At 55.1% G+C, this 24,313-nt stretch overlaps 10 protein-coding genes across 10 annotated transcripts; 7 read left to right on the top strand and 3 right to left on the bottom strand.

Moving 5' to 3' along the window:
• Positions 1-225: 225 nt before the first annotated feature.
• On the top strand, positions 226-1,088 carry LY79DRAFT_547472 (uncharacterized protein). The gene has a single exon (XM_060557328.1). It carries the CDS (start codon positions 234-236, stop codon positions 684-686), a length of 453 nt encoding a protein of 150 aa, XP_060416399.1. The 5' UTR covers positions 226-233; the 3' UTR covers positions 687-1,088.
• A 711-nt stretch (positions 1,089-1,799) lies between these two features.
• Positions 1,800-4,941, top strand: LY79DRAFT_578122 (uncharacterized protein; the record flags this gene model as incomplete). The annotated part of the gene is made up of 5 exons (XM_060559937.1): positions 1,800-1,992; positions 2,387-2,604; positions 3,132-3,495; positions 3,948-3,960; positions 4,854-4,941. 5 exons carry the CDS (start codon positions 1,800-1,802, stop codon positions 4,939-4,941), a joined length of 876 nt encoding a protein of 291 aa, XP_060416398.1.
• Positions 4,942-6,184: 1,243 nt separating this feature from the next.
• LY79DRAFT_588724 (armadillo-type protein) lies at positions 6,185-8,822 on the top strand (the record flags this gene model as incomplete). Its single annotated transcript, XM_060560950.1, has 3 exons — positions 6,185-6,314; positions 6,394-7,853; positions 7,929-8,822. The coding sequence occupies 3 exons, from the start codon at positions 6,185-6,187 to the stop codon at positions 8,820-8,822; spliced, it is 2,484 nt and encodes an 827-aa protein (XP_060416397.1).
• Positions 8,823-10,177: 1,355 nt separating this feature from the next.
• Positions 10,178-11,667, top strand: LY79DRAFT_547462 (uncharacterized protein). The gene is made up of 3 exons (XM_060557327.1): positions 10,178-10,662; positions 10,776-11,006; positions 11,098-11,667. Exons 1-3 carry the CDS (start codon positions 10,264-10,266, stop codon positions 11,374-11,376), a joined length of 909 nt encoding a protein of 302 aa, XP_060416396.1. The 5' UTR covers positions 10,178-10,263; the 3' UTR covers positions 11,377-11,667.
• LY79DRAFT_547459 (uncharacterized protein) lies at positions 11,645-12,758 on the top strand. Its single transcript, XM_060557326.1, has 3 exons — positions 11,645-12,071; positions 12,140-12,216; positions 12,271-12,758. The coding sequence occupies exons 1-3, from the start codon at positions 11,711-11,713 to the stop codon at positions 12,436-12,438; spliced, it is 606 nt and encodes a 201-aa protein (XP_060416395.1). The 5' UTR covers positions 11,645-11,710; the 3' UTR covers positions 12,439-12,758.
• Positions 12,759-14,333: 1,575 nt separating this feature from the next.
• LY79DRAFT_681685 (uncharacterized protein) lies at positions 14,334-16,431 on the bottom strand (the record flags this gene model as incomplete). The annotated part of the gene is made up of 3 exons (XM_060564570.1): positions 14,787-16,431; positions 14,387-14,449; positions 14,334-14,351 (listed from the first exon to the last, which is right to left on the bottom strand). The coding sequence occupies exons 1-3, from the start codon at positions 16,329-16,331 to the stop codon at positions 14,334-14,336; spliced, it is 1,626 nt and encodes a 541-aa protein (XP_060416394.1). The 5' UTR covers positions 16,332-16,431.
• Positions 16,432-17,022: 591 nt separating this feature from the next.
• Positions 17,023-18,582, bottom strand: LY79DRAFT_588722 (FAD binding domain-containing protein; the record flags this gene model as incomplete). Its single annotated transcript, XM_060560949.1, has 1 exon — positions 17,023-18,582. The coding sequence occupies one exon, from the start codon at positions 18,580-18,582 to the stop codon at positions 17,023-17,025; it is 1,560 nt and encodes a 519-aa protein (XP_060416393.1).
• Positions 18,583-19,662: 1,080 nt separating this feature from the next.
• LY79DRAFT_547449 (uncharacterized protein) lies at positions 19,663-21,489 on the bottom strand. The gene has a single exon (XM_060557325.1). The coding sequence runs from the start codon at positions 21,046-21,048 to the stop codon at positions 19,801-19,803; it is 1,248 nt and encodes a 415-aa protein (XP_060416392.1). The 5' UTR covers positions 21,049-21,489; the 3' UTR covers positions 19,663-19,800.
• A 545-nt stretch (positions 21,490-22,034) lies between these two features.
• Positions 22,035-22,697, top strand: LY79DRAFT_111271 (uncharacterized protein). Its single transcript, XM_060550698.1, has one exon. The coding sequence runs from the start codon at positions 22,104-22,106 to the stop codon at positions 22,536-22,538; it is 435 nt and encodes a 144-aa protein (XP_060416391.1). The 5' UTR covers positions 22,035-22,103; the 3' UTR covers positions 22,539-22,697.
• An 848-nt stretch (positions 22,698-23,545) lies between these two features.
• LY79DRAFT_578116 (uncharacterized protein) lies at positions 23,546-24,215 on the top strand (the record flags this gene model as incomplete). Its single annotated transcript, XM_060559936.1, has 3 exons — positions 23,546-23,674; positions 23,743-23,844; positions 23,922-24,215. The coding sequence occupies 3 exons, from the start codon at positions 23,546-23,548 to the stop codon at positions 24,213-24,215; spliced, it is 525 nt and encodes a 174-aa protein (XP_060416390.1).
• Between the last annotated feature and the right edge of the window lie 98 nt (positions 24,216-24,313).

Raw genomic sequence — 24,313 nt, 5'->3', positions numbered from 1 at the left:
TTTTCTTTTCTTTTCTTTTTTCTTTCAAATTGATAACTTGGCTTTTCGTCATCCCTTCTTGGGGACCCGTCTTGTTGATGGCGGCAAAGCAATGATACTTTGTCGATGCAGCGACTAACCTGGGTCGGCTGTTCCAAGAGGTCTATTTTATCATACTGGAAAGCACGCACCATGATCTAGACCCTTCCAACGAATGACCCAGGTCCGACGAGCCATGTACCTTTAGGCTTTCGATGACCCGACAGGAACAGACAGTCACAGAGATTGGCTGCGTTGCATTGCCTTGTACCAAAGCAACCACTTTGCGTACTGCCAGTTCTCCCTCTGGTAGACCGAGCTCTACAAGCATGCAGAGGGGCTTGTATCCAAGCAACCACGAGGCGAACCACACGGCCTTGAATAGCAGTAGTTTTCCTTTTCACGACATTGACCCACTCCTTTTGGAGAGCAAGCACTGTTCTTTTCGGGCCAAGGCGAGGCGATACAGCACGAGGCAGTCAGTCGGCACGCAACATGCGGAAGATGATTTGAGTGTCGCCTCTCGGCGCACCTTACTGAACACTCCCCTGTACATGTCAAAGGACACAAGACAGAAGCCGAGGGAGGAAGCTGCAACCCTTCTTTCGTTTTGGTTTTCGAGTTCAAGCACCGTTGCCGCCCAAGAGGTATATATCGCCGCCCCCTGACCCTGATTCTCCACGCCCCCCGGACAGCAAGCAAGAGTCGAAACGACGCAACACGGCACGGCGCAGAGACAGCAGGACACCAATGCATGCATGCCCTCCCGCCTTGGTAGATCCGGTGTCCTGGCAGTTGGTGGCGACCTCTCCAAGCCAAGCTTCGAGCGAGGCGCCATCAACTCTAGCCTCCAGGCGGTGGCTGCAACGACGACGACGATAACGGCAACGACAACGGCGACGAGCAGTTTGCTCGTTCACACAAGGCGAGGAAACAAACCAAACAGCTGCGGCTGGCTGCTCGTCGTCTTCGGGCACTCTCTTACCCAACGATCCATCCGGCTGCTGCAGAGTTGTGGCCCCGTGCGCCCACCCCTGGCTCAAGCAAGCTTCTTCACGTCGACCCTCCCGAAAAGGTGCTGCGGCTCACTAAGTAGCGTGAGCTCCTCTGTTGCGAATGAAGCGACGGCTTCGGGTTAATATCGCTAGGCTAGGCAATTGTACCATCCGCGGATTCACTTGGAGACGATACAGCAACGCAAACCACCCGCTCGGCAATCAATCGCAGGCGCGGGCTTGTCTCTCAATAGCAGCCGTCCCTTGCCAGTGTCGTTTCTCCTGCACTGATCTCCGGTCAGCGCCAGCCAGATGTACGGGATAACGTGTTCTTAAGAGACAGCATGCAGTATCCGTTTGCTTTCCGAGAGAGACGAGACTGCAAGCTGCCCTCAGGCGCACGCTGGAAACATCTCTCTCTCTCTCTCTCTCTTTCGCTCCCATGGCTCCGTCGAGCTTCCGAGCAGGCAGACCCCCGTCGGACGCTAAAAAGGCGACAGACCCCCCTTCTTCTTCTCCTCCGGCGGACGGGTCTTTCTGCTCTTAACTTGACTCGTCCTAGCGCCTGCCCTGTCCGCCGCCTTTCCCCGCTTGGATTTGCCTGCGCATCGTTCAGCCCAGATTCTCCCAGGCCTAACTAAGCCTTGGACCGCCAACAGTACCCAGTGTGTTGTACTCTCGCACTTTGTTGAGAGAGAGAGAGAGAGAGAGAGAGAGGCTCATCAGTTTCTGCTGTGATAGCGCGCCATACATCACGCATCGACTGGAGTGCCGGCAAAAACGACGATGCCATGGATCGACGGAAATTCGTTTTCTCATATTCGCCCTGCACTCGCCGTCGCACCGCACGAGGTCTCGCGACGGCGACTCTTGCCATTCTCGTCGTCCCAGGACAGGCAGGACCTGCACCAATCTGTTCTCGTGTCTCAAATTGACATGCAGCTAGCTCTGCTTTCGTGCGATCCAGCACGCCACGCCCGTACGAAGCTCTAGCCACGGGTGCGTGTTGCCTGTGCCTGGCCTTGTTCCATCTGGTCTGGCCTACCTGTTTGATTCTGTTGATCCCATCTGTCTCCTCTGTCCCCTCGCTCGGCAGCGGCCCACACTCGCGGCTCCGCGCGTTGCATTTCATCCGCATTCTCGCCTCGGCCAGTGTAATAACACAGCTGGGGCGCGCATTCTCCTGGCCTGAGGATTCTCTGGGGCAGATAGGTGTGGACGCACCGCGGCAGCATCATATACACATTTCTACCTGGACGACTGGGCCTGTGTCTCTCTGTTCGATTTGCTGTAAGATTGCAGGCTGCACAAACGTAACACCCCTGAACAACCCCCCCCCATTCGTCTGTATCCTGTTGAGTGGGCATTTCCAGCCATTCAAGTCGGACAGCCGTCTGCAGCTCATGATGCATCTGCGGGGCGAGAAGTGCATCGCGTATCTGGTAAATCAGCACCAGCAGCACCAGTACCAGATCCCTCAAAGCTTGTTAAGAGGGTTCATTTCGGTTTCGGTACACACGTCTACAAGGTCCTTTCGGCATTCAAGGTCGGTGTACTTTTGACTTGCCTGCTTTGGCCTTACCCTGCCGAGGTAACCCAAAGTACCTCGCCTTGCGGGTTTGGTACAATTGCAACAACATCAACATCTATCTCTCCCTGTCGTGCCTGTGGCCAGCCGTCGGAGGCCAATGGCAAACCACCATCCCATTCCAGAGGAGCAGAGAAAAGAAGGGCACCAGAGGCATCTCGTCGCACCCGTACATCCATTGAATCTCCCGCCGTCTCCATCTTTATTATCTTGAGCTGCGCCTCGTCACGGGCTCCCTCCTCTCTGTTCTCTTCTCTTTCTTTTCCTCCTCCTCTTTCCTCCTCCTCTTTCCTCCTTCGTGCCCAACGTCTCGCCCGCTTTCTCCATCCTCGCATCTTATTTCCTTTTTGCCTATATATCCTATGCCTGTTAGGGCCATCTCGTCGAGTCTGCCGGACCCTACCCTACCCTACCCTACCCTGAGAAGATATTTTGCCTGTGGAAGACCGGACGATAGTAGTTACAAAGCCCAAACATAGACCGCACGCACACGACATAGGACAGCCAAGACGCACACACACACGCGACAGGTTGCGTACGCCCCTCGTCCCGACCTCTTTCGACGTTTCGAACCCTGGGGGCTCTGTACATGCCCCGTGGACGCACCCGACACCTTCTGGTGCGTTGTCCTCCAGTCTCTCTATTGCTCTTCACCGCTGCGAGGCCGCTCGACCGCTCTTCTGAATCTCGAGAGTCTGGCTCCGAGTCGACTAAGCTTGCAGCTGCATCCAAGAGGCATCATCGAGTTTCCGGTTTGCCAGTGGCTCGGTACACCGTATGATTGGACGTCTACATTGTCCGCCTCCACTGCCGATACGATCGGTACCTCTTTGCGCCCCAGCCCTCAGCTGTACATGTGTCAGAGTCTGTCTACCTGTCTGTCTACTGAGCGAGGTATACGTACAAGGTAACCTTTCATCGCCAAGGTATCCTTTGGCCAACTACAGCCTACTGCGCACCTAGCTGCCTACCGCAGGCGCCTTTAGCCCCTCCCCCCTCCTCGGTGTACGAACGCACGCATAAGCCGCCCATACAACAAACCGCAAACGATCATTAGCTTTTGTCAAGCCGTACATCACATCATTTGGAGACGAACGCTGTTCGCTCGCTCGCTCGCTCACCCACGGCGCACAAACCAAAGACACCGTTTCCCATTCCGAAGGTCCATCTGTCATCATTACCACCCGGCTGCCTGCCTATCTGTACCCTCACTTGAGAGACAAACTCAAGAAACGAAAGGAGAAGAGGGGAAGAGGGAGAAACCCGAAGCCGGCCTTTATTTTCAGCACCACGGATCACAGCAGCCAGGGAGGAGGGGTTGTTCATACTCGAAAGAGCGCATATAGGGACAAGATTTCGGTAAGTCGAAGCAGGTCTCTCGTGAATTGGGGGCGCCCTCTCCCCCCCTTGTCTGCCTATTCTGGTCATTCCCATGTTGCTGTTCCCTCGCCTCCCTCGTCCCTCAACACACACACACACACACACACACACACACACACACACACACACACACACACACACACATGCATCGCTTTTTCTACCGTGCACTGTCACGGCCCATGTTTGGTACGCCCCCAAGGCCAAAAAATTAAAAGACAAAAACCAAACCTCAAGGTACGATTCGGATATCGGGAGGAAGGCCTCTCACACACTCTCTCTCTTTCTCTCTCTCTCTCTCTCTCTCCTCCCTCTGCCTGTCGTGTCCGTCAGTACCCTTTTCCACCACCCCTCGTATCAGTCTCTTCCTGTTCCCCCGTCCATACATCGTCCAAAGTGGTCTTGTCCCCTCTTCTCCGGCTCCACGTCCATCGTCCAAGTAAGTCCCAAGGCCTACACCTCCCTACATCCACCCACCCATCCACCCCCATCTTGGCACGTCTGCCCCCCCCGTTCCACTCAGCCATATCCATGCTTGCAGGTTGGGCCAGCAAGCAAGCAAGCCAGCCGTGGGTGGATTGACTGGGTCAAGACTCAGGGCCCAAGACGAAGAAGCTCCATTTTCAGCTCCCCTTCAAACCGCCCCTCCACTTCCTGGTCGCCCCTCCCCACCCCCCCTTCTCTCCCGTCCCCGTCTCCCCCCCCCCCGTGCCGGCGGATGCTTCCAGTTTGCAGCACATCGCAATACAGCACATCACCACCTGAACTCCAAGGGTGTCGCCGTCCATGACGGGGATTGCGCCGTCACAAGCAGGAGGAAGGGAAGAGGAAAATAAGGGAGGGAGAAAAAAAAAACCTACAGAGTTAATTCTTAGCTGCTCGCTTCCCGCCTTGTCCGTTGCCCCAGCTGGCAGCGGGTGCTCCATCATCAATCAACCTAATCAGCCTTACCACGACGCTTGACCTGTCGGGGTGTTTCTTTCTCTACCTTTTTTATTTTTACTTCTCATTTTTGTTGGTTCTCCATCAATCCCTCCTCTCCATACTCCTCTCCCTCTTCGTCATCTCGTACTCCTCATTCCTCATCCCTCTCTTCTCGCTATCAGCTTCCACATACCACACTCACACACACACCGCGCGCTCTCACTGTCTTCGTTCTCGCCTCTCTCTCTCGTCTCCTCCCCTTACCACCACACCCCCCCTCCCACCCCCCTGCCCACCCCCGTCCCTTCGCCCTCGAAGCCCGCTCGCTTCCGTTCCTTTCTACATAATTGAAATCTGCTCGTCCACCCTTATCCCTCCACACTCTATTGTCCCTCTCCGCCTCCTCCTACCTCTCTCCCTCACGACAAAGCACACCCTCAACAACTGACCCTGTTTGGCATTAGATTGTGTGCACCCTAGTCTGCCTGGTTTTGCTGACGTCCACTGTTCTCCCTTCGTTTTTTAGTCCGCGCCATAGAGTATTCCTGGAGAAAGTTCCTGTCGCATTCATAAAAGAAGGAGGGAAAAAAAAAGAGTTTACGCCTACTCGGTATATAATTCGCGAACAGGGAACCCAAAAAAAAAAAAACCCCCCGGAAAAAAAAAAGAAGAAGAGAAAAGCCCCTCCCCCAGCAAATCCAAAACCGTACATTACCGGCCGACACCACACACCCTCCGCGTGTGTCGCTGCCAGCCAACTGCCACACGCTCAACAACCTCTGTGTGTGCTCCCGACGCCAGGTGCTCCGACTCCTGCTTCCATTCATCGCAGCCCGCGATCCCTTCGCCATCCCAATCCTACGAAAACTCTCGATCCTCCCCGCTTCGCCCGCCAAAACACTCGACCCGCCATCCTGCGTTGCGACCGTCGCTGCTGCACAGAAACCGCCCGCCAACATGACGACCACCGTAAGTTGGTTCCCCTTTACTCCACGTGAGGTCCGACGGGGGATGCAAGCCCCCCTGTTTGCGGAGTTGCGAGCGCGCGACCGTGTGTGTCAAAGACTTGCGTCTTGCTAGCGCCGTCATGGCCTTGGCCCGACTCACTCATCCGGCGCTCGGAGCTTCGCCTAGACCTGGTCAACAGCTCAAAAATGCGTGCTTCGCGCCTCGTTTTCCACCCTCTCCATTCCTCTATTGCCATCCACCATCCATGGCTGCCACTTCGCTAACCTGCCACGTTCACCAGGCCCGGCCCGCAGGTCGGTACGGGAGCTTCCCAATGACCAACGGTCAGAACGAGAAGCAAGCCCCGGCCGTCGCCCCCGGCGGCTTCACCGGCTCCAACCTGTACTCGCAGAACATCTGGAACCCCACGTATGGCGGCGCCGCCGCCAAGAGAGACACAAGAGGTATGCCTACAATCCCCACCCCCTCCCCCCTTCCGGACTAGAGCTTTGCGACGGCATCTGACCCAACATCCCTCGGCAGGTCCCGAAGACGCCTTCCCCGGACAACCGTCTGGGTCTAGCGCCCTCAGAGAGAACTCGGAGGCCGAGACCTGGGGCCAGAGCCCGTGGAACCAGGACGCCCAGACCCGGACGGCCTCCGGCAGTGCCTCGCCCAACCGCACACGCGACAGCCTGCACGGCGCCACCTCCTTCTTCGAGAACAACGCCGTCGGCCAGGGACGGGGCCTCATCAACGGCCGGCCAAAGTCCTACCTCGAGGAGGATAAGGAGAACGCCGGCTTCGGCCCCAGCTACGGCAGCCCCTTCGACGGCGCCTACGCCCGGCAGGAGAAGCGCGGCTCCAAGGACAACGCCTACCTCAGCCTCGGCGTTGTCGGCGCTCCCTCCAGAGACAGCAGCATTCCCCCCTCGCGTCAGTCGGACGATTCGCACCACTCGCCCCCAGCATTCCGGGACACCTTTGGTGGCTACGGCCACACGCCGAGCAACTCGATCTCCCGCCCGGCCATCCCCGGCCACTCTTCCTCCTTCCCTACGCAGACGGCCAACAATCGCGCCTTCATGGCCAACGGCAGGCAGATTGACGACGCCGACCTGGCCTCGCAGTTCAAGAAGACACTCACCCTCGACGAGGCCCAGAGCCTCGCTGCCGCCGCCGCCGCTAACGCGCAGAACTTCCAATTCAACCCCGTGTCCCAACCTTGGAGGGCAGACGTCACCACAGGCGACGCCTACGCCGATGCCATGGCCCAGTACCTTCCGCACAAGCGCGGCCCGGTCGCCGTCACCGCCACCTCCTCGTCCAGCCAGTACCGGGTCGTCACCAGCCCAAAGAACTATGCGCCCCAACTTTCCGACCCCTGGGCCCAGAGGCAGCCGTCTCGCGACCTGAGAATGGTCCCGGACAGCGACCGGCGGACGCCCGTCCCGGCTTTCATTCAAGCTCAGGCCCCAGCCTTCTACCCCGGCCCCTACTATAGCCCCAACTTCGCCGGTCAATACCCTCCTCAGATGTTCGACCCCTATGGTAGGCCCTCGCTGCCCCTGCCCGGCTACGGTCTGCACATGGCGCCCTACTCCATCCCCGGCGTCATGCCCGTCCGTCCTGCCAAGGACCAGGATCCCGGCAAGGGCGTCCGGAGCCTGCTCCTGGAGGAATTCAGGTCCAGCTCCAAGTCGAACAAGCGATACGAGCTCAAGGATATCTACGGCCACGTCGTAGAGTTCAGCGGCGACCAGCACGGCTCGAGGTTCATCCAGCAGAAGCTTGAGACGGCCAACAGCGACGAGAAGGATCAGGTCTTTCGCGAGATCGAGCCCAACGCCATCCAGCTGATGAAGGATGTCTTTGGCAATTACGTCATCCAGAAGTTCTTCGAGCACGGCAACCAGGTCCAGAAGAAGGTGCTGGCTTCGCAGATGAAGGGCAAGGTCGTCGACCTGTCGATGCAGATGTACGCCTGCAGGGTCGTGCAAAAGGTGCGTAGCCCTCCCCTCTCGGCCCCCCCCCCCCCCCCCCCCCCCGTTTCCCTCGACCCCGCTGACGTTATATAGGCCCTCGAACACGTCCTCGTCGAGCAGCAGGCAGAGCTCGTCAAGGAGCTGGAGCCCGAGATTCTCAAGGTCGTGAAGGACCAGAACGGCAATCACGTCGTGCAGAAGATCATCGAGCTCGTCCCCCGCCAGTACATTGACTTCGTTATGGACTCGTTCCGCGGTCAGGTCAGCCAGCTGGCGGCGCACATGTACGCCTGCCGCGTCATCCAGCGCATGCTCGAGTACGGCACGGACCAGGACAAGGAGACCATCCTGGCCGAGTTGCACAACTCAACTCAGACCCTCATCACCGACCAGTACGGTAACTATGTCGTGCAGCACATCATCGAGCACGGCAAGTCCGAGGACCGGTCGAGGATCATCCAGCTCGTCATCGCGCAGCTCGTCACCCTGTCCAAGCACAAGTTCGCGTCCAACGTCGTCGAGAAGTGCATCCAGTACGGCTCCGCCGAGGAGCGCAAGGGCATCCGCGAGCAGATCATCTCCCAGAGCGCCGACGGCACTAGCTCGCTCCAGCTGATGATGAAGGATCAGTACGGCAACTACGTTATCCAGAAGCTGCTGAACCAGCTCGACGGACCTGAGCGCGAGGCCTTTGTCGAGGAGATGCGACCCCAGTTCAACACACTGCGCAAGACCAGCACCAGCCGCCAGCTGGCTGCCATCGACAGGCTCATCTATGCGACACAGACGCAGCCCCCGGCCAAGACTGGCGGGTCCCAGGCCGACTCGACGGCTCCGACCCCGGTCCTGACCATGGAGCCCAACAGCCCGCAGAGCAGCAGCCCTCCCAGCACCAGCGCCAGCGCCGTCGGCGAGGTGGCGGAGGACGACAGCAAGGTCGGCGCCCCGGGTGGCGTCAGCCTCAAGGTGGAGGTGGACGAGGCCTGAACAAACAGCACACGGAACCATGGGGATGACGGCGTCTACGGTTGATTCGAGGTACTACGGACATGCATCACGACACCACATACGGATTTGACGATTCCGGCCGGCGGGGGGCTCCCCCCTTTCCCTCATGCCAGACTTGTTTCGAAACGATTGCACCTAATTTCTGTTTACATTTGACTGCTCCGAGAATGCGGCAACACACACACACACACACACACACACACACACGCACACACTCACACACACACACACACACACACACGCACACACTCACACATATACATGGTGGGGTCACCACGGTAGAAAATTGTCTGGACAAACATCATGGGGAAAACATAGTAAGGAACTGGACAAAACGGGACATGATTGGTGTCGTCGCATGCTTTCTGTTTATTTTTCCAGATAATGAGTCTCGAGAGATGGACTGGGTGGGGGGGTCACCACAGAGGGCAATGGCAGAAAAAGAAAAAAACTTGGCGAACTGGTCAATGTGGGATGCGATATTCTCACGGTTTCACTTGGGGCATTCGGGATACGGCGCGTCACAAGGGCTGGGTTGATTTATTGTCTTCTTGTACTCTATTTGGATTCCTTGTGTCTAGCGATACCAGTCTCAGTCTGATGGTAGACCTGTCAATAGACGTCAGTGCATGAAAAGTGTGGCATGCAAGTGAGGTCCCTTGTAGAAATTTGATGCCGTTCATCCCAGGGAGCTTTTGTGTGTCAGTCATCTTCGTCCTCGTCCTCGTCCTCATCAAGGGAGGAAGTCTGGCGTTCCGCCAAGGCCCTTCGGCACATGATCCGGCTCGGAAGGGCATCCGACGGCGTCCTGCTCGGGATCGGGATTATGTAAGACGGCAGGGGTAGGCGCATGACATCACCCGGTCCGGTCGGTCCCTGTGTTTAGCCTCCGACCAGCTCAGGACGCCCGCGGCCCCACGTGTCAGGGCATCGTGGAAATTAACCACTCCTTTCCCTCACCCTCCCCCAAAGTGCTTTTTTCCCTTCCCGCAAACACCAACAACTCATACACACACATACACACGCACACAACCAACGCCGGATGCGTGCAGCGCGACCGGGAACGATGCATTCCGCACGATTAACCTTTCTCTACCCACCCCTGTTCCGGACAATACGCGTCGCCGAGGGCGCCGCCGCGAACGCCTCGAGGTCGTCGTCCCCATCATCAACGACATCATGCCGTAGACGAGCGACGGCCGAGGTTCGGAGACGGGGATACGCTGCGTTCGCCCCGACGACGGGGGCGCGGCAGTCCGGGTTCGCGCCGCGGCACGGCAAGGGCGTCGAGCCCGTGACGAAACAAGACGAGACGACGGTTGGGGCGTCCAAGGGGGATGCCATCAACGGGCTGGACCCGAAGACGGCGAATACGACGACGACGACGACGACGACGACGACGGCGACGAAGACTGCTACAATGGCGACGTGTGCGACGGCGCAGCCTCCTCCCCCGGCGGCGGCGGCCGCGCCGAGTCAGACAGCCGCGCCGGGGGAGGACAACGAGGCGGGCGAAGCCAAGGCGGCGAAGCAGGAGGCGCGGGACCAGGCCAAGAAAAGCGGACCGCTGGAGGCGATCCTGCACATGGGCCCGCCCGAGAAGGCGGCGGCGGCGGCGGCGGGCGCGGGGCAGCGGCCGCACATGGCGCCGCCGCCGTACGTGCACCACTTTGACAGCTACTCGCTCGTCAAGGACCTCGAGCGCGGCGGGTACAGCAAGGAGCAGGCCATCACGCTGATGAAGGCGATCCGGGCGATCCTGGCGCAGAACCTGGACGTCGCGCAGGAGAGCCTCGTGAGCAAGAGCGACGTCGAGAATGTGGGTCCCCCACTCCCCCCCCCCCTCCCTTTATTCTTCTTTTTAACCTGCAACTACAACCGTTGTCGGACGACCTCACGTAAAAAAAAAGATCAGACTGACAGCCGGAACAGGAGACGTACCTCTTCCGAGCGGCATGCTCGGAGCTGAGCACCGAGGTCAAGAACAACCAGAAGCTGGCGGACGAGGAGATGCGGCAGAAGCGGACGCTGCTGCAGCACGAGGTGGACATCCTTGCGCAGAGCCTCAACCAGGAGCTGCTGACGCTCAACGACAACGTCCGCGGCATGTTCAACGACCGCAAGATGGCGGTGCGGGAGGAGCAGAAGGCCGGCGACAGCGTGGTGAGTGGCTGATTAAGACCCTCCCCCCTGCCCCCCCTCTTTTTATTCATACTTTCTTCTGTCCTACGTGACTGACGCCGACGCCCTGCAGATCCAGCAGATCAACTACAAGATCAGCCTGCACCTCAGCAGCGACGCCAAGTCGGAGATCGAGGGCCTGCGGTGGATCCTGATCCGGCGGTCCGTCATCGGGATCCTGTTCATGGCGGTGCTGACGCTGGGGACGCTGCGGTACGGCACGTACGTGAGCCACGCGCGGCAGGCCGAGGCGGAGCGCATCAAGAAGCAGGCCGAGATGCTCAAGATGGCCGACGGCAAGCGGGACCACAGCTCGGCGCCGGACGCGGCGGAGATTTTGGCGGCGAACTGAAAGGGGCCAGGTCCCGGGGCCAGGTCCCAGGGCCGCAACGGCCGCAAGGGGGGAGGGGTGGCAAGCGGGAGGGCGGGCGTCAGAAAAGACCGGGTTTCGGCACGCGTTGTTGGGATGATGATACCCCATAGACAGACCATAGACGGGACGGGGCGGCGGCAAGGATAGACTACGGTACTAAAAGGAAAAAAAGATGGTTCCTTTCTGTCGGAAGGACTATAGATGAGGTTGATGCATCAACAAGACTGTTCTTTAGAGGCATGTAAAGGCATGAATTCTCTAAGTCTAGCTGGCTAAAAGTGGCCAGTTATATAGACCTTCTGGCTGCTGACTCATGCGTGCGAATCCGGCTGAATTGATGTTCCAACACTTTCCTTATATTTTGGGAACGTCGCGGTCATACCCTCCCTTGGGGCTCATGGCCCTGTACCGTGTCTGTGTCTCGAAGAGAAGTGGTTTCGCCCGTAGCCTCTGTTCCAGTCCCACGCGAGCAACAATGCCTGCACACCAGAATAGAATCAGAAAGATACAAGCTACCCGAAAAGGGTCGACGACGGTGACCCTCCAGTCCCATGTGGACAACTGCAGCAACACGAGGAAGACAAGGCCGATGGCGAATAGTGCAACGATGCCTCCCACGCAGAAGCTGTCGCTCATGCCATCCCCCATGTCGCTTGTTATCCGCATACTGTCCGGTAGGCCCAGCGCACTGTGGACTTGTCGCATCCGTCGTACAAAGCTTGGCTTATGTGGCAGAATCAAGTATCTGGAAAGCGCATTCAGCGCGGCGTCGACGATGATCGTACCAATGACGTCGGCCAGAAATTCGCACCCGAACAGGTGAGTGATTGGTTCGTCCATCTCGTTGTAGGTCTGAATCAGAATCGTACCAAGGACGTCGGCCGGAAATTCGCCCCGGAACAGGCGAGCGATTGGTTCGTCCATCTCGTGGTGTGGACGATATGTGAAGTCCAATGGGAGTTTTGCTTCGACGAACAAGGGCTGAAGTTGATGATGATGGAGAGGAGAGAAATGATTGATGATATAGTCGCATATCTCTGACCTGTGCCGGATCTTTATATCTTAATACAGTACAGAATCTCCGATAACGCAGAGCAACAGCCGAATCTAACTTCACTTAAACCACGGCCTGGAGCAAACGACCTTTAGGCACCGGAACATTGGCGGCAACGCTGTTGAATAAGGTCGCGCGGGTTCGCAACAAGGGTGTGACTAACGTGCTTGTAATGATGGCATTATTAAACCTACCACCAAGGTCGCAATTGTTGCAAGCCACACGACAATTCTACCTCCACTAAGGTCGTCAAAAACCTTGCGCCTTGAGTCACAACTACTAACAACGGTACTGGAGATAGCTTCACTTGCTAGCAACCTTGCTGGCTGTGGCTCAGAAGCTAGGCTTAGTCTCTTCATGTGCCTATAGACTTTTGAAGTCGTGCAACGGAGGTGCTGTTCGCTGGCGAATGGGCTGGCAGGTCGGAGTGAAAGTCGTTGCCGACAGAAGCTCTACCTATCTGTTGAATATTCTAGACCCATCAGCAAGCCCTCGGCGATGGCCAGAGGCTTGTTGGATGGCCACTCTAGCAGTCACCACGAGGCGATGCTTCAATGCACAATAATCATAGTTACCAAAGCATTCGAATTATTGATCACATTGCCAAACGTGTAGGTCTTGAGCACTACCGCCAGTGTCAGTGTATAACTATTGGAAAGGTGTAGGGTAGAAAGGACCTCTGCGGTGCGGTGATCCAAGGAGAAACACCAACAACCTACAAGGTAACACAAGATGCTTCCTCGATCAGTCAAGAACTTGCCTCGATCAAAGCATCAAGTCGGCCGATCGGGAGTGACACCCTCACTTGATCGTAAGAACTGAGCATCTGATCGGAAGAAGTCTTGACACGATCGGAGGAGTAAAGCTCCCAATCGTCTTGTGTTATCACGTCCGATCAGCTCACAGAAGAAAGGTTCATGGTCCGATCCGGCCAAAAGGTAGGTCTATGAAAGAAAGGAAGAATTTCGTTGTTGTTCTATCTATGCGATCTGGCTCCCTTATCCATATTGGTTCCTCCAACGATCGGAACGACTGTCTCTCCCGTGTATCTCCCTATCTCCGATCCGCCTAGAATCAATCTCCTGATCGCCCCGCCCTATTCCACTATGTAAAACCCCACATTCATCAGCTTTGCCGCTCATCCATCTCTTCTACCGAGCTTCCCGTCGTCTCTTCCTTCGATCCTCCGCACCGACAAACGACAAATATGGACGAAACGTGTTGGCCAAGGCGAGGTATCGAGTGGACGTGAAGAAAATACGCCGTCGTTGGCCCGTCGTAAGCTGGGGAGCGACCAGGGAAGTCATGAAGATTGGAAATTAGCCAGGATCACCATGAAGTAGTTTGAAGGGGGAATACCGACAAAATCAATCGACGGGCTGTCCAAAACGTTGGCATGGAACAGCCCAAGAACCCCCCGGAACCCGACAAGAGAGGCCCCGAGCAAGCTGGAGGTAGTGTCTTGCAATCAAATCAAGAAGGCGAGACGTTTCAACCGGGGGCAGGTGGTCCCTCTTCAGGGAGGAAGAGGAGGACGACTGACAGGTAGTCCCGCCAATCCCCGGCGATGGGCGATGAAGAAGGTACGCTCCCCCTTTACCGAACATATACGAACAGCCAATGCTTCCAGGCCGCCCCGGCAGTTGCAGAGTTAAGAAGGGAAGGGGTTGAAGTGGGCGTGCAACTGGGTTGTGCAAAGCACATTCCATGTCAGGCATCGCAGCTTCCACCCCAGAAGTCCATCGCCTTCCGTCGGGGGCTCTTTCGAAAACCGCTCCGATGCGATAACTGCGGCGCTCACACAGTGTTCTCGGCGTATAATATTTACTGCCAGTAGGGACGGAATGGAGATCAGTTTGCGAGACACTGCAGCACCAAAACTCTAGGTTTCTTTTGTTTTCTATACAGTTGTATTAGCGTACATGCAGTCTCTACCTCAGCCTCCTGTATATAGGTAAGGTCCGATAATAGTAGGCGGTGGTGGAAGGCGATAGACATCTGGGTTCGAAGCTGCGACACCCCCCCCCCCCCCCCCCCCCCCAAAAAAAAAAAGTAATTATAGACCTCCATCGATGGAATCTGCCAAGTTTCGACAGTACAGACGAGGTGAACCGAATCTGGAACGCCGTTGAAGATCTGCCGGACCCGTACAAAAACAATATCGATCCAACCCTTTGTGGTTGACACACAAGTCTAAACCCTCTTGGATCTTCTGGGATTAGACGACGCAAAGAGGAATGATTGTAAGAGTTAAGGTAAGTCTTATTCCTCGGCCTGAATCCTTCTCCTACTGCCAGAACGGACGTGGTAGGGGGTTCAAATGTTTTCTACTTACTATGCTAGGTAGGGAAACCTCGTACTCTTTTGCAAGCTCCAAGTCTTGCATGTTTTCAGCTTTCGTCGTATCAGTAGATATCCCTCGCTGTTTGTTATGCCACTTTTGTGACCGATGCTGAGCTTGGGTCTCCTGTGGATATGTAAACCAATCCTTGTCCTGCTTTGTATTATAGAACTGTTCGTTCATTATGTCATCTTCCGTAGGAAAGTGCGGCATTATATCGGGCGAAGGTGAAGGGTAGAATCTGGCGTCGTCGAAGAATACCCATGCCCTTTGTTGGTAGATCTTTCTCTGTATAGGTAGGGTACACAGTTGGGGGCGAAGTATCTCGTACATGCCTGGGGCGTTTTGATGATCCTCTTTATTGGCACCAAAGTCAATATAGCCTCGAATAAAGCTGTGAAAGTCGCACCAGTGAAAGCTCACTGGATGGAATTCTCCCCAGTTGCAGTTCGGGTAAGCTGCTGTAAACCATTTCCCGAGGCGGTCGCGACCAAGTTGTCCGGCTGTAGCGGATCGAAGTAAGAGTGCGGCTAGGTCGAAGCCTGCAGCCGCTAACGCTGATGTATCGCAGCGATGGGTCAAGGTTGAGGCGTAGACGTCAGCGTCGACGTATAGGCTATCTGGGTAAAGCAAGCCGGGGGGGTGAGGTGAAGTAGCTCTTGGGACAACTTCAGGTAGCCAGACGTCGCTGCTGCACTGGGCAATTATGGCCCCGTAAAGAGACATGAGATATGTGTGAACGCATCGAATTGCCTCTGTGTCCCATGGCTGAGGTTCTTGATGTAATAATCTCATGTTGCAAAATCCTTCGTTTTGGCTACTTTCCATCCTAGCGAAGAGAGAATGGAGCTGGCACCACAAAAAGGCTCGCAGCAGTCGCTTTCTTTCCGGATTTGTAAGATTGGCTGCGTTGAATTTGGGACAGACTGCCTGACCCTTGAAGAGTAACTGGGTTCCAGATGGAACACAAAGGTACTCCCGAGGCGGAAAAGCGGCAGTGGCCTTAGTAAGATAGTCCTCAATAAAGAACATAAGTCCTCTATAGAGCTTGATGATCATGTCGATGAAGTCCTGATCCTGACTTTGTAGAGGTTGATGTAACGGGTCAGCGAATTGTTTCGTTGCCCAAGAGCGATGATGGGCACGAGCTAAGGCTTCAAAGTGACTTATATCCTCTGAAGGAAATAGAATAATCGCCATAGCGTCCTGAACCATGCTCTTGTCAAAGTCGGAGGCAAGCAACCTCTTAATGATATATCTTTTTGATGCGGTGTATTGCCTCAGCATGACAGGCGAGGCCTGAATTAGCTGGAAAACCGTAGATTGTGAACAGGTTGACAACATGATCTTCACACAAAGCTCCGCTGGCAGCTTTTTGAAGGGATCCATCTTCTCTGTCGATGATGGTGGTGGTGCTTCTGATTGCCGATGAGCTGGGCTGGGAGTGGGGTTCGTTGGTTTGACGGTGTGATAGGGATGGGAAAGCAGCTGGCTTGGTTGTTGGATGATCTGAACTGTTTGCAGGGAGACTGAAGACATGCTTAATGTTATAGATGACTCACGAGGTTTCGGAGAAAGCTATCGATTAAGGTTCTCTTTCGCCTGGGGATAGATGAAGACAAGAAAAGGCTAATGAACGTGAAGGGGATTGATTACCTAGGACACACTGCATACATACCTCACATATGCTGTATTTATTTACCCCTGGGCACACGAGATACGGCAGGATAGTTGGAAGAATCAACGCACCATTCGGACCAGTATGTGAATCCACGGCCTGCGACACAGTTCCATCAAAACGCATTGAACCAGGCGAACGCCACTAATCGAAAAACCCGGCAGATCGCCAGATTTCTTCAACCTTTCCTCCTTCTACATACAAATTAACAGATCTCTGGTTGGCTGGTTGCATCAGCTAGCCAACTCGTCTAACGCAGACAGCTACGTCGCCACAACAATATTCCATACTGGCTATGCAGCCGCAAGTAACCCAACTTGTAAGCCTCTGAAACTAACCAGTATTCAAAAATCCACAACAGCTTTGGCAAATGGCTAAATTATTGCCCCTTGGCATGGATCAACAGCTAGTTGCTGATCCAGCGATTGCTCAATTGGGCGGCAAGATGTGCACTTGGTTAGCCTTTACTAAATGACTGGGAAAAAATATGAAATTGTTGATTGGCAGAATGTTTTCTTTTCCTACCGACTCTCAAGTTTTTCTTTCAGCACCCTAGTGAATGCAGAACCACATATCAAGTGCAGCTTTCAGTTTATCCACGTCAGGGTCGGTAGATTCTTCAGCCACCCAAGCAACAAAGCCGTCACATCGGATAAGAAGAGCAGACACACCCAGTCTAGTCTTGGAGTCTGCATTCAGGTACTCCACGGGTATGTCGCACTGGTGTGAATCGATCGCCGCCTTTGATTTTTCGTCTTTTCCAAAGTCTAGGAGCAACCCTTGCCCCTTTTCTAGTTTCGGATTGAGCCTCGAACCGTCCATCAAGGTGAAGTCCGGGGCACTACGCCCGACGAGAGGATGCTCGTCTGCATCGTCGCTCAGCGAATATCGCTGCGAGAGGCCCCAGACTCTGTCGATAAAATGGTTCGCGCCATCGTCCGTGTCGATCAGATCGCTCGCAAGCGCCCGTAAAGCCCGGCCTGTGGGGGTCGGCTGCATCGTCGCGGCTTGGGCCCGGTTCCAATCAAGGACTGAAGCGCCGATTGGGTGGCGCTCTTTCTCATAGGTCTCGAGCAGTTTGGGATGGAACATTCCATCCTCGCTACGTTTCTCTCCCCGGATCGTAGCAGCCAGCTTCCAACCTAGGTTCATCGCGTCACCTAAGCCGGCGTTCATGCCCTGGGCGCCAAACGGGGGGTGGATGTGCGCAGCGTCGCCGGCAAGCAGAACGCGACCTTGTCGGAACTTTGTTGTCTGTTTTGAGCGGTCTGTCCACGTGGAAACGAGGTGGATTTTAGTGATGTGTACGTCTGTCCTGTTGAGGACACGTTCAAGGACGGCTTGCATGTGTTCTTGTGTGAGCTCCTGTTTCCGTGCCTGGCTAGCGCCACCGTCAAAGTCTAGCATGGCGAACATTCCGAACGCGGTGAATATGTAGAAGCCAGTCTCAGTAGTGTTAAAGCCCATCTTTAACTTTTCTGGGTGATCGAGGTCGCAGTGAAGGCTGTAACCCGTGAGAGTTGGCTCGCTTCCGACGAAGTCGAACCCAGCGGCTTTACGCACTCGGCTTCGACCCCCGTCGCATCCGACGAGCCATCTGGTTCGGAACTGTTTGCCGCATTCCGTTTCGACCGTGACACCACTGTCGTCTTCCTGGACGATGTGGTCGAATCCTTGCCCACGGAGAATCTCGGCACCTAGGCTTTCTGCGCGCTCGGTCAAGATGGCCTCGATCTTATCGATAGTTGTGGGTGCAGGCATAAGTGAAGGTCCCGGGAGGCGATATTTATGCCGGGCAAGGTCGAGCTTTTGTATGTCGAGCGAGATGCCGGCGAAGTGACCGCCAAACTTTTGCCCACCCTTTCCCTTCGGCGGGGAGTGGGGCCGATCGGAGGGGTCGAAAAACTTATCGAGCAGGCCGCGCCGGTGGAATGTTTCGATTGCCGATGTCTGGAGACCACGGAAGCCGAGCGGTATGCTTTTCCAAGCGGACTTTGGGTTTTTGTCGCGCTCGAGAATGAGCACAGCAGTGCCCGCCAGGCCGAGTTCGCAGGCGAGCAGCAGGCCGACAGGGCCGGCTCCTGCTATAACAACGTCGTACAGCTTTGTCATAATGGCTAACTTGGATCTTATGTATAGATTAAGTTGTTGGATATTAAGCACAGACGAACTTCTTATTTTTTGCCAAGACTCATACTTTAATATATACTCCGTCCGATGCTCCGATAGGGATTTTGGGCCACCGGGCTAATAGCGGGGTTTTCGAAATGTCCGGATTCGGATGGATGCCATCGTCACGGAGAAAAATACAGACCGGCGGCCGGGCAATCCTTCTGGGCCTAGCCTACATATATGTGGTATTTATATGCCCCTGGGCACACCAGATACCGTAGGATCGTGTCCAATTGGAGGCCCTCGAGAAGTACCCTAGGGTATGCCCGGAGACCCTTGGGGGGGTTGGAGCTGCTTAGACGTCTCCCCAACTTATCTATGGGAGCGGACGGGATCCCGAGTTTTCCAGTGTGTATGTTCGTATATGGTGGTTCTAGTAGGTAAAATGGTTTTATATTGTGATAGACACAGACAAGTCTTCAACAGCAGCAAAAAACATACAACACCAGGTATTCGCTGGTCGTCACCGACCCAACTACTAATCCGGCCCTCACTGGCTTATCTATGGGAGAGCGGACGGGATCCCGAGTTCTCCAGTGGGTATGGTCGTATGTGATTGGTGATGGTGTTTGATGCAGCTATGATGCCTTTGCTCTGTTCCAGCAGAAAGCGATAAGCTACCGGAATGGTATCATTGTCCTGTGGCTCCTCCTTCTCCTTCTCCTCCTTCTGCTGTTGCTGACACTCCGCGCGTATTACGTCCCCACCCTCCTGCCTCTCTCTAAGGCAAGCAGCCACCATCGGCAGCTAGTCCTCCACTCGGGGGGCGGCCTTCCTGATCTTTCTCCCTCCACAAGTACGGCCATATTCACCCTGCATTTTCAGCATTGGAATCTCGCAATGTACTTGCGGTTTGCCTGCCACAATGAGAACACCTAAGAGTTCTCTTGCTCTCCACCCTTCCCGCGGTCATTATAATGCTCATGTAACGGCAGTGGTAACGAGGGGATGAGGCCAGGAACAAGGACTGTTAATGAATGGCGAGGACGGGTAGAGCGAGGTTTCGACAGAAACGGATGACTTGGTCAATGTTAATACTTTTTCAGGTTAACCTTCCTAACTGAGATGTTGTCAGACGCAGCCTCTTGTCATCATGCAACATGGTGCAGATCATCAAAACATTCCTCCTCATCGTCCTGGTTATGCTTCTTACACGGATCAACGGTAAACACCTTGGTCCATAGTGTTGGCTGCAAGTATGTACAAAGGCATTTTTGCGGCCCAGTCTGGTCCAAAAGACGTCAAGATACTCATCATGTCACCCGAAGATGGCGACTTTCCTGCCCCCACTTTCTGGCGGATGAGCTGCTGTATCTCCCTGACTTCCTGCAATTTCTGCTGCTCGGCCTTCGTTGGAGGCCGTACCGATCGAGCAAGAGAGGGGTCGTCGGTCACTGCGCTCACTTTGTGGCTTGGAGAGCCGCGGGGAGGGTCCAGGAGGGCTTCGATGCGGGCATTCTCATGGTCTTGCTTCATGGTGCTGAGCGAGCCCGGCCCGAAGAGTCTCTGTATGTTCTCCGGACTGTCCTGACCAGTGATGACTAGGCGTCGGAGTGGCTTGGCCGTGCCCTCGGGCGAAGCAGGGTCAAGACGTAGAGCCCAGAGCAAATCCTGGGCATCGAAGGATCGTCGTGCGATCTGGTTGTAATACGTATATGGATCCAGCGTAGGGTTGGCGCCCGAAGCCGAGGCCGGCGATGTGTTAGCCCCCGAGCGATTGGCGAGACAAGCCTTCTTGTGCTGCTTCCAGTGCTGGCGTTGGCAGTCCCGCGAGTGATACCACGCCTTGCCACACGCCGAGCACTTCTTCAGCGGCGTAGCGAAGCTTTCGCGGTTCGATCCACAGCCGTGACATCTGGATCTATCGTCCAGCTCAACAGCGGATGACGAAGAGGTGGTGATGGCTTGAGGGCCCGTGTGTTGTTTGGATGTGGTTTGTGCCATGCCGGTCAGCCTTTCTAGAAGGGTGAGCCAGCACTCCTCGAGAATCGCTTTGGCTTTAGCAGAGCACTCTTTCACCCTACAGAGAGCACCTTCGACACCGAGAAGTCTCAGTTCGCGCTCAATTGCAGGCACCAGCTTCGGATCGTCAATATACCACGACCAGGGAGCAAAGAAGGGCTCGGAAGTATGAGACAGAGCCCCGCTCGAGCTGTTGCCGCTCAGAAAGGCGTCAAGAAGGAGTGGCACCAGAGCTTTTGCTTTGGCAGGCGCGCTAGGTAGTGACAGGATCTGTGCTGGCCCTGCTGAAAGAAGATAGCGACTCGGGGGATGGACCACGACGACGAGATCTCCCTCCGGCTCGATTGGAACGTGGCGGACACCGAAGGCCCAGAGGTTTGGCAAGCCGCTTGGGGTGGTCCGCTCTCTGGAGAGGGCATTGAACGAGCGGACGGTGTTCTCCATTGCTCGAGTCGAGTAGCGTGCCTTTCTCGATGATGTTTTACGTGTCGACCTCGTTGTTTGTGCTCACATGAAGGGCTGTGTGAATGAAGAGGTGAAGGTAGAAAGGAGAGTTAAGGTTATTGCTTGTCCTTATCTATTTGGTAGGTTGCAAACGCGGGGCTCCGGAGAATTCATGACCCGGAAACGGAATCCGGACCCAGGAAAGCATAAGCGAGTAAAGCCGTCGATGGTTCGCAACTGCCCGCGAGGGTATCGTGAGGGAGAGCAGGCCTGCTGATTTAAGTTTGTGTGGGGCGCAAATCTTACCATGGGCCTAGCACGGTCCTTCCTCACATTAGCGTTTGTGCTTATTGATTCAGGACCGGGCAAGAGCAATTGGGGGCATGCTCCTCCCAAGCCTAAATCGTCGAGACTGGTTCGGGGCGGCACCTGCAAGCGAACTCGCCATTAACGGCAAACGGTCACTGCACTGCGCAAGAGTATCAATGGCTTCAAGGAAGACTTGAGCTCCCAAGATGAAACACGGAAGAAAAAGCTTGGTATCGATGAAGACGGTGAGTTCTCTCGAGCGTTGAGACCACGGCACGGCCAATGTGTCTATATACCTACCTAGGAAAGAGCAGACGGGAATACCAGGAGGTCCACAACCTCTTTGAAAAAGTAGTAGGTGACATCATTCCGTACCCGCAGTCTATCCGATTGTTTCCCATTTATCTACCGTAAGTGGCGTGTAACCCTCTATGGTACCCAAGATAGGTGCCACACATGTAATCCAAATAACGTGAGCGGGTTTGGGGAGAGAGTGTAGTAGGTGGGGGGAGGGGCGCTACAAACCCACCCCCGTAGTGATCAGGCGGGTCGGCCCGCTGTCAGATAACGACGGTCCCTGGAGCCAGTTGCCGTTTGTGGCAGCTTGCCGCAAAAAAAAAAAAGAAGAAAGTAGGAAAAAAGGGTTACACTAGGTAGCTCAAGTTCCCTCCGGCAAGCTATTTGGGAAGGGGCCTCGATCTTGTTGAAGTGCTAGGCTATATAGCAGTCATCAAAGACATGAACAAATGGGCGTGCCTCCACTTTTAACATGTGCTTTGACAGATCTCACTTGGGGTTTTTATTTTCTTTTTCTTTTCGTTTTCAACGTTGCAATACCCTCGTCAGTCATCGCCAGTAACCGCGGCAAAATGGTGCAACCTAAATCAGCGAGCATTCAACAATGGGCCGGCCCAGAATCAACCCGAAATGCCAATAAGGATAGATCCATTCCTACTGCAACAGGTATACCGAGTGTTCAGAGACAGGCTGCCGCGAGCGATGCCACCCTCCAGGAGCCAGTGAGTGGTGTCTCATATGGGTCATCTGTCGAGCCCAGGAGCGGCAAGAGAGCGTTTACATCTCTCGTCGAAGATTACAATTCGTATGGACTCAATGGAAAGCGCGCGCGGGTCACGATGCAGAAATTGGACCAATATAAGTGCGATCGCAATAACGACTAGATAGCAGCGGAGTCCTATCCCACCAACAGGACTGGTTGGCTGCGGCAGACGGATATTCGATCAAGAGGGAAGTGTTGAACGCGTCCAAGGAAGATGCTGATGTCAGCTATCTGTTCAGCCGTTCAGCTTATCACACATCGAAAAGTCCAGTCACCTCGACTGTGCAGACGACAAAGACGAGACCCATCAACAGGGATGTCGAGGAGGATCTGGACCCGAACTACCCATCGTCTACCATCGAGAGAATCAGTACAGACCTAGCTTATGTCAACAAGGCCATTGGAATGAGGCTCTCAAGCGAGGAAAGCATGCGTTCGTTCATTGACAGTATAAAAGAGACATCGAACTTGATAAAGGGTCTACGAACAAGCAGCAGACGGAAGCAAAGTTCGCCGAAGGATTTGAAGCCATCAAGAGGCAACTGAACGGGCTTCGAACCAATGACAGCGCTGTGTTCATCGAAAAGATAAACATATGCGAGATGGCCATTGCAAGCGCAAGGTCAGATATCGACAAAAACCTTGCTAGCGTTTCACAGAAGGTGGACCTCACTGTGGTTGGAATCAACTCAATGAAGAATTATGCCATTGAGGTCAAATTGTTAGAGGAAACAGTCAGAGGTCTGTAGGAACATTCGAAATGGGGCTTGAAGGATGGAAAAAGGAAGTCATTGGACTATTACAACGCAAAGAAGGTTGGGATTCATCGCAGCCGATGAGGGACCTAGAGACAAGAATGACTGGGATCGTGGAGAAGAACGCCACCGAGACCGTCAGGGGCCCTCTGGACTAGCTGAAGCTGTCTATGGACAAGAGTGTCAATGCATCGATCTTGATGTTGGATATGCAGAACAAATTCCACCAGAACGAATGTACCACCAAAAACGACGAGATCAAGAAGCTGAGCGCCGAGGTTGGCCGGCTCGCCAATGAGAAGCAGGAACTTAAGAAGAAAGCCTGACCAGAGAAGCCTCCGTCGGGACGTTGCGCTTGGAGCGCGACAGTGCAATGAGCGAAGCAAAAACAACTGCCGAAGGAGCCGAGGCTCTCCGCCGGAAACTGAGTGCTTTGGAGGAGGAACGAAGCAAGTGGAAAGTTGCGGCCATGGAGAGCCACTCTGCTGTCAGAATCAAGCTTGTAGAGGCTCTGGGGAAGATGAATCTGGTCTGCGCGAGGATTTCCAGACTGGAAACGCGTTGATAAAGGCGGCAAAGCTGTCCGATGTCGACGCCACAACACGTGTTGAAACAACCATCAAGGCTTTGATGGAGAAGAACCTACAGGCTGAGAGGGACAGGCACGAAGAGGTGCTAAGAGCCGTCAAAGACAACGCTGCGAAGCAGAAAGAATCGTCGCGAGGGAGACAGCGGTCTTACTCGGCTAGGTGTCGAACCGCGAGGTTTTCGACGAGGCCCTCAAGAGCCCCTGGGCAGGACCAACCACCAGAACCATCCGGAACCTCGCCAAGTTCGCCGTCTCACACGACCATGGAAGCCGAGAGTCGCTGAGTCATTCGGTCGTCTACCGCAACATTGTGCCGTATATCTCTGGGCGCGGTTGCACACGGGCGTTTGAGGCCTTTCCGGACTACTCGCAGCCGGGCAACGAGTACTATCTCTTCGCAGTGCTCGAGAAGGAGGACGGCGAGGCGGTCGGCGCGATCCGCTCGAGGAACTGACCCGATCACAAAGACCGGGATGATTGCTTGGTGACGAGGTGCAAGGTTTCTGCTGGCGGCCCGGGCAAGACGTTTACCGTCTTAAACCCCGAAACGAG

This window comes from Colletotrichum navitas (assembly GCF_030913465.1).
Source record: "Colletotrichum navitas strain CBS 125086 chromosome Unknown LY79scaffold_16, whole genome shotgun sequence".
NCBI classification, from domain to species: Eukaryota; Fungi; Ascomycota; class Sordariomycetes; order Glomerellales; family Glomerellaceae; genus Colletotrichum; species Colletotrichum navitas.
Note: the sequence above shows the minus strand (reverse complement) of the source record. Positions and strands in the feature narration are given on the sequence as shown.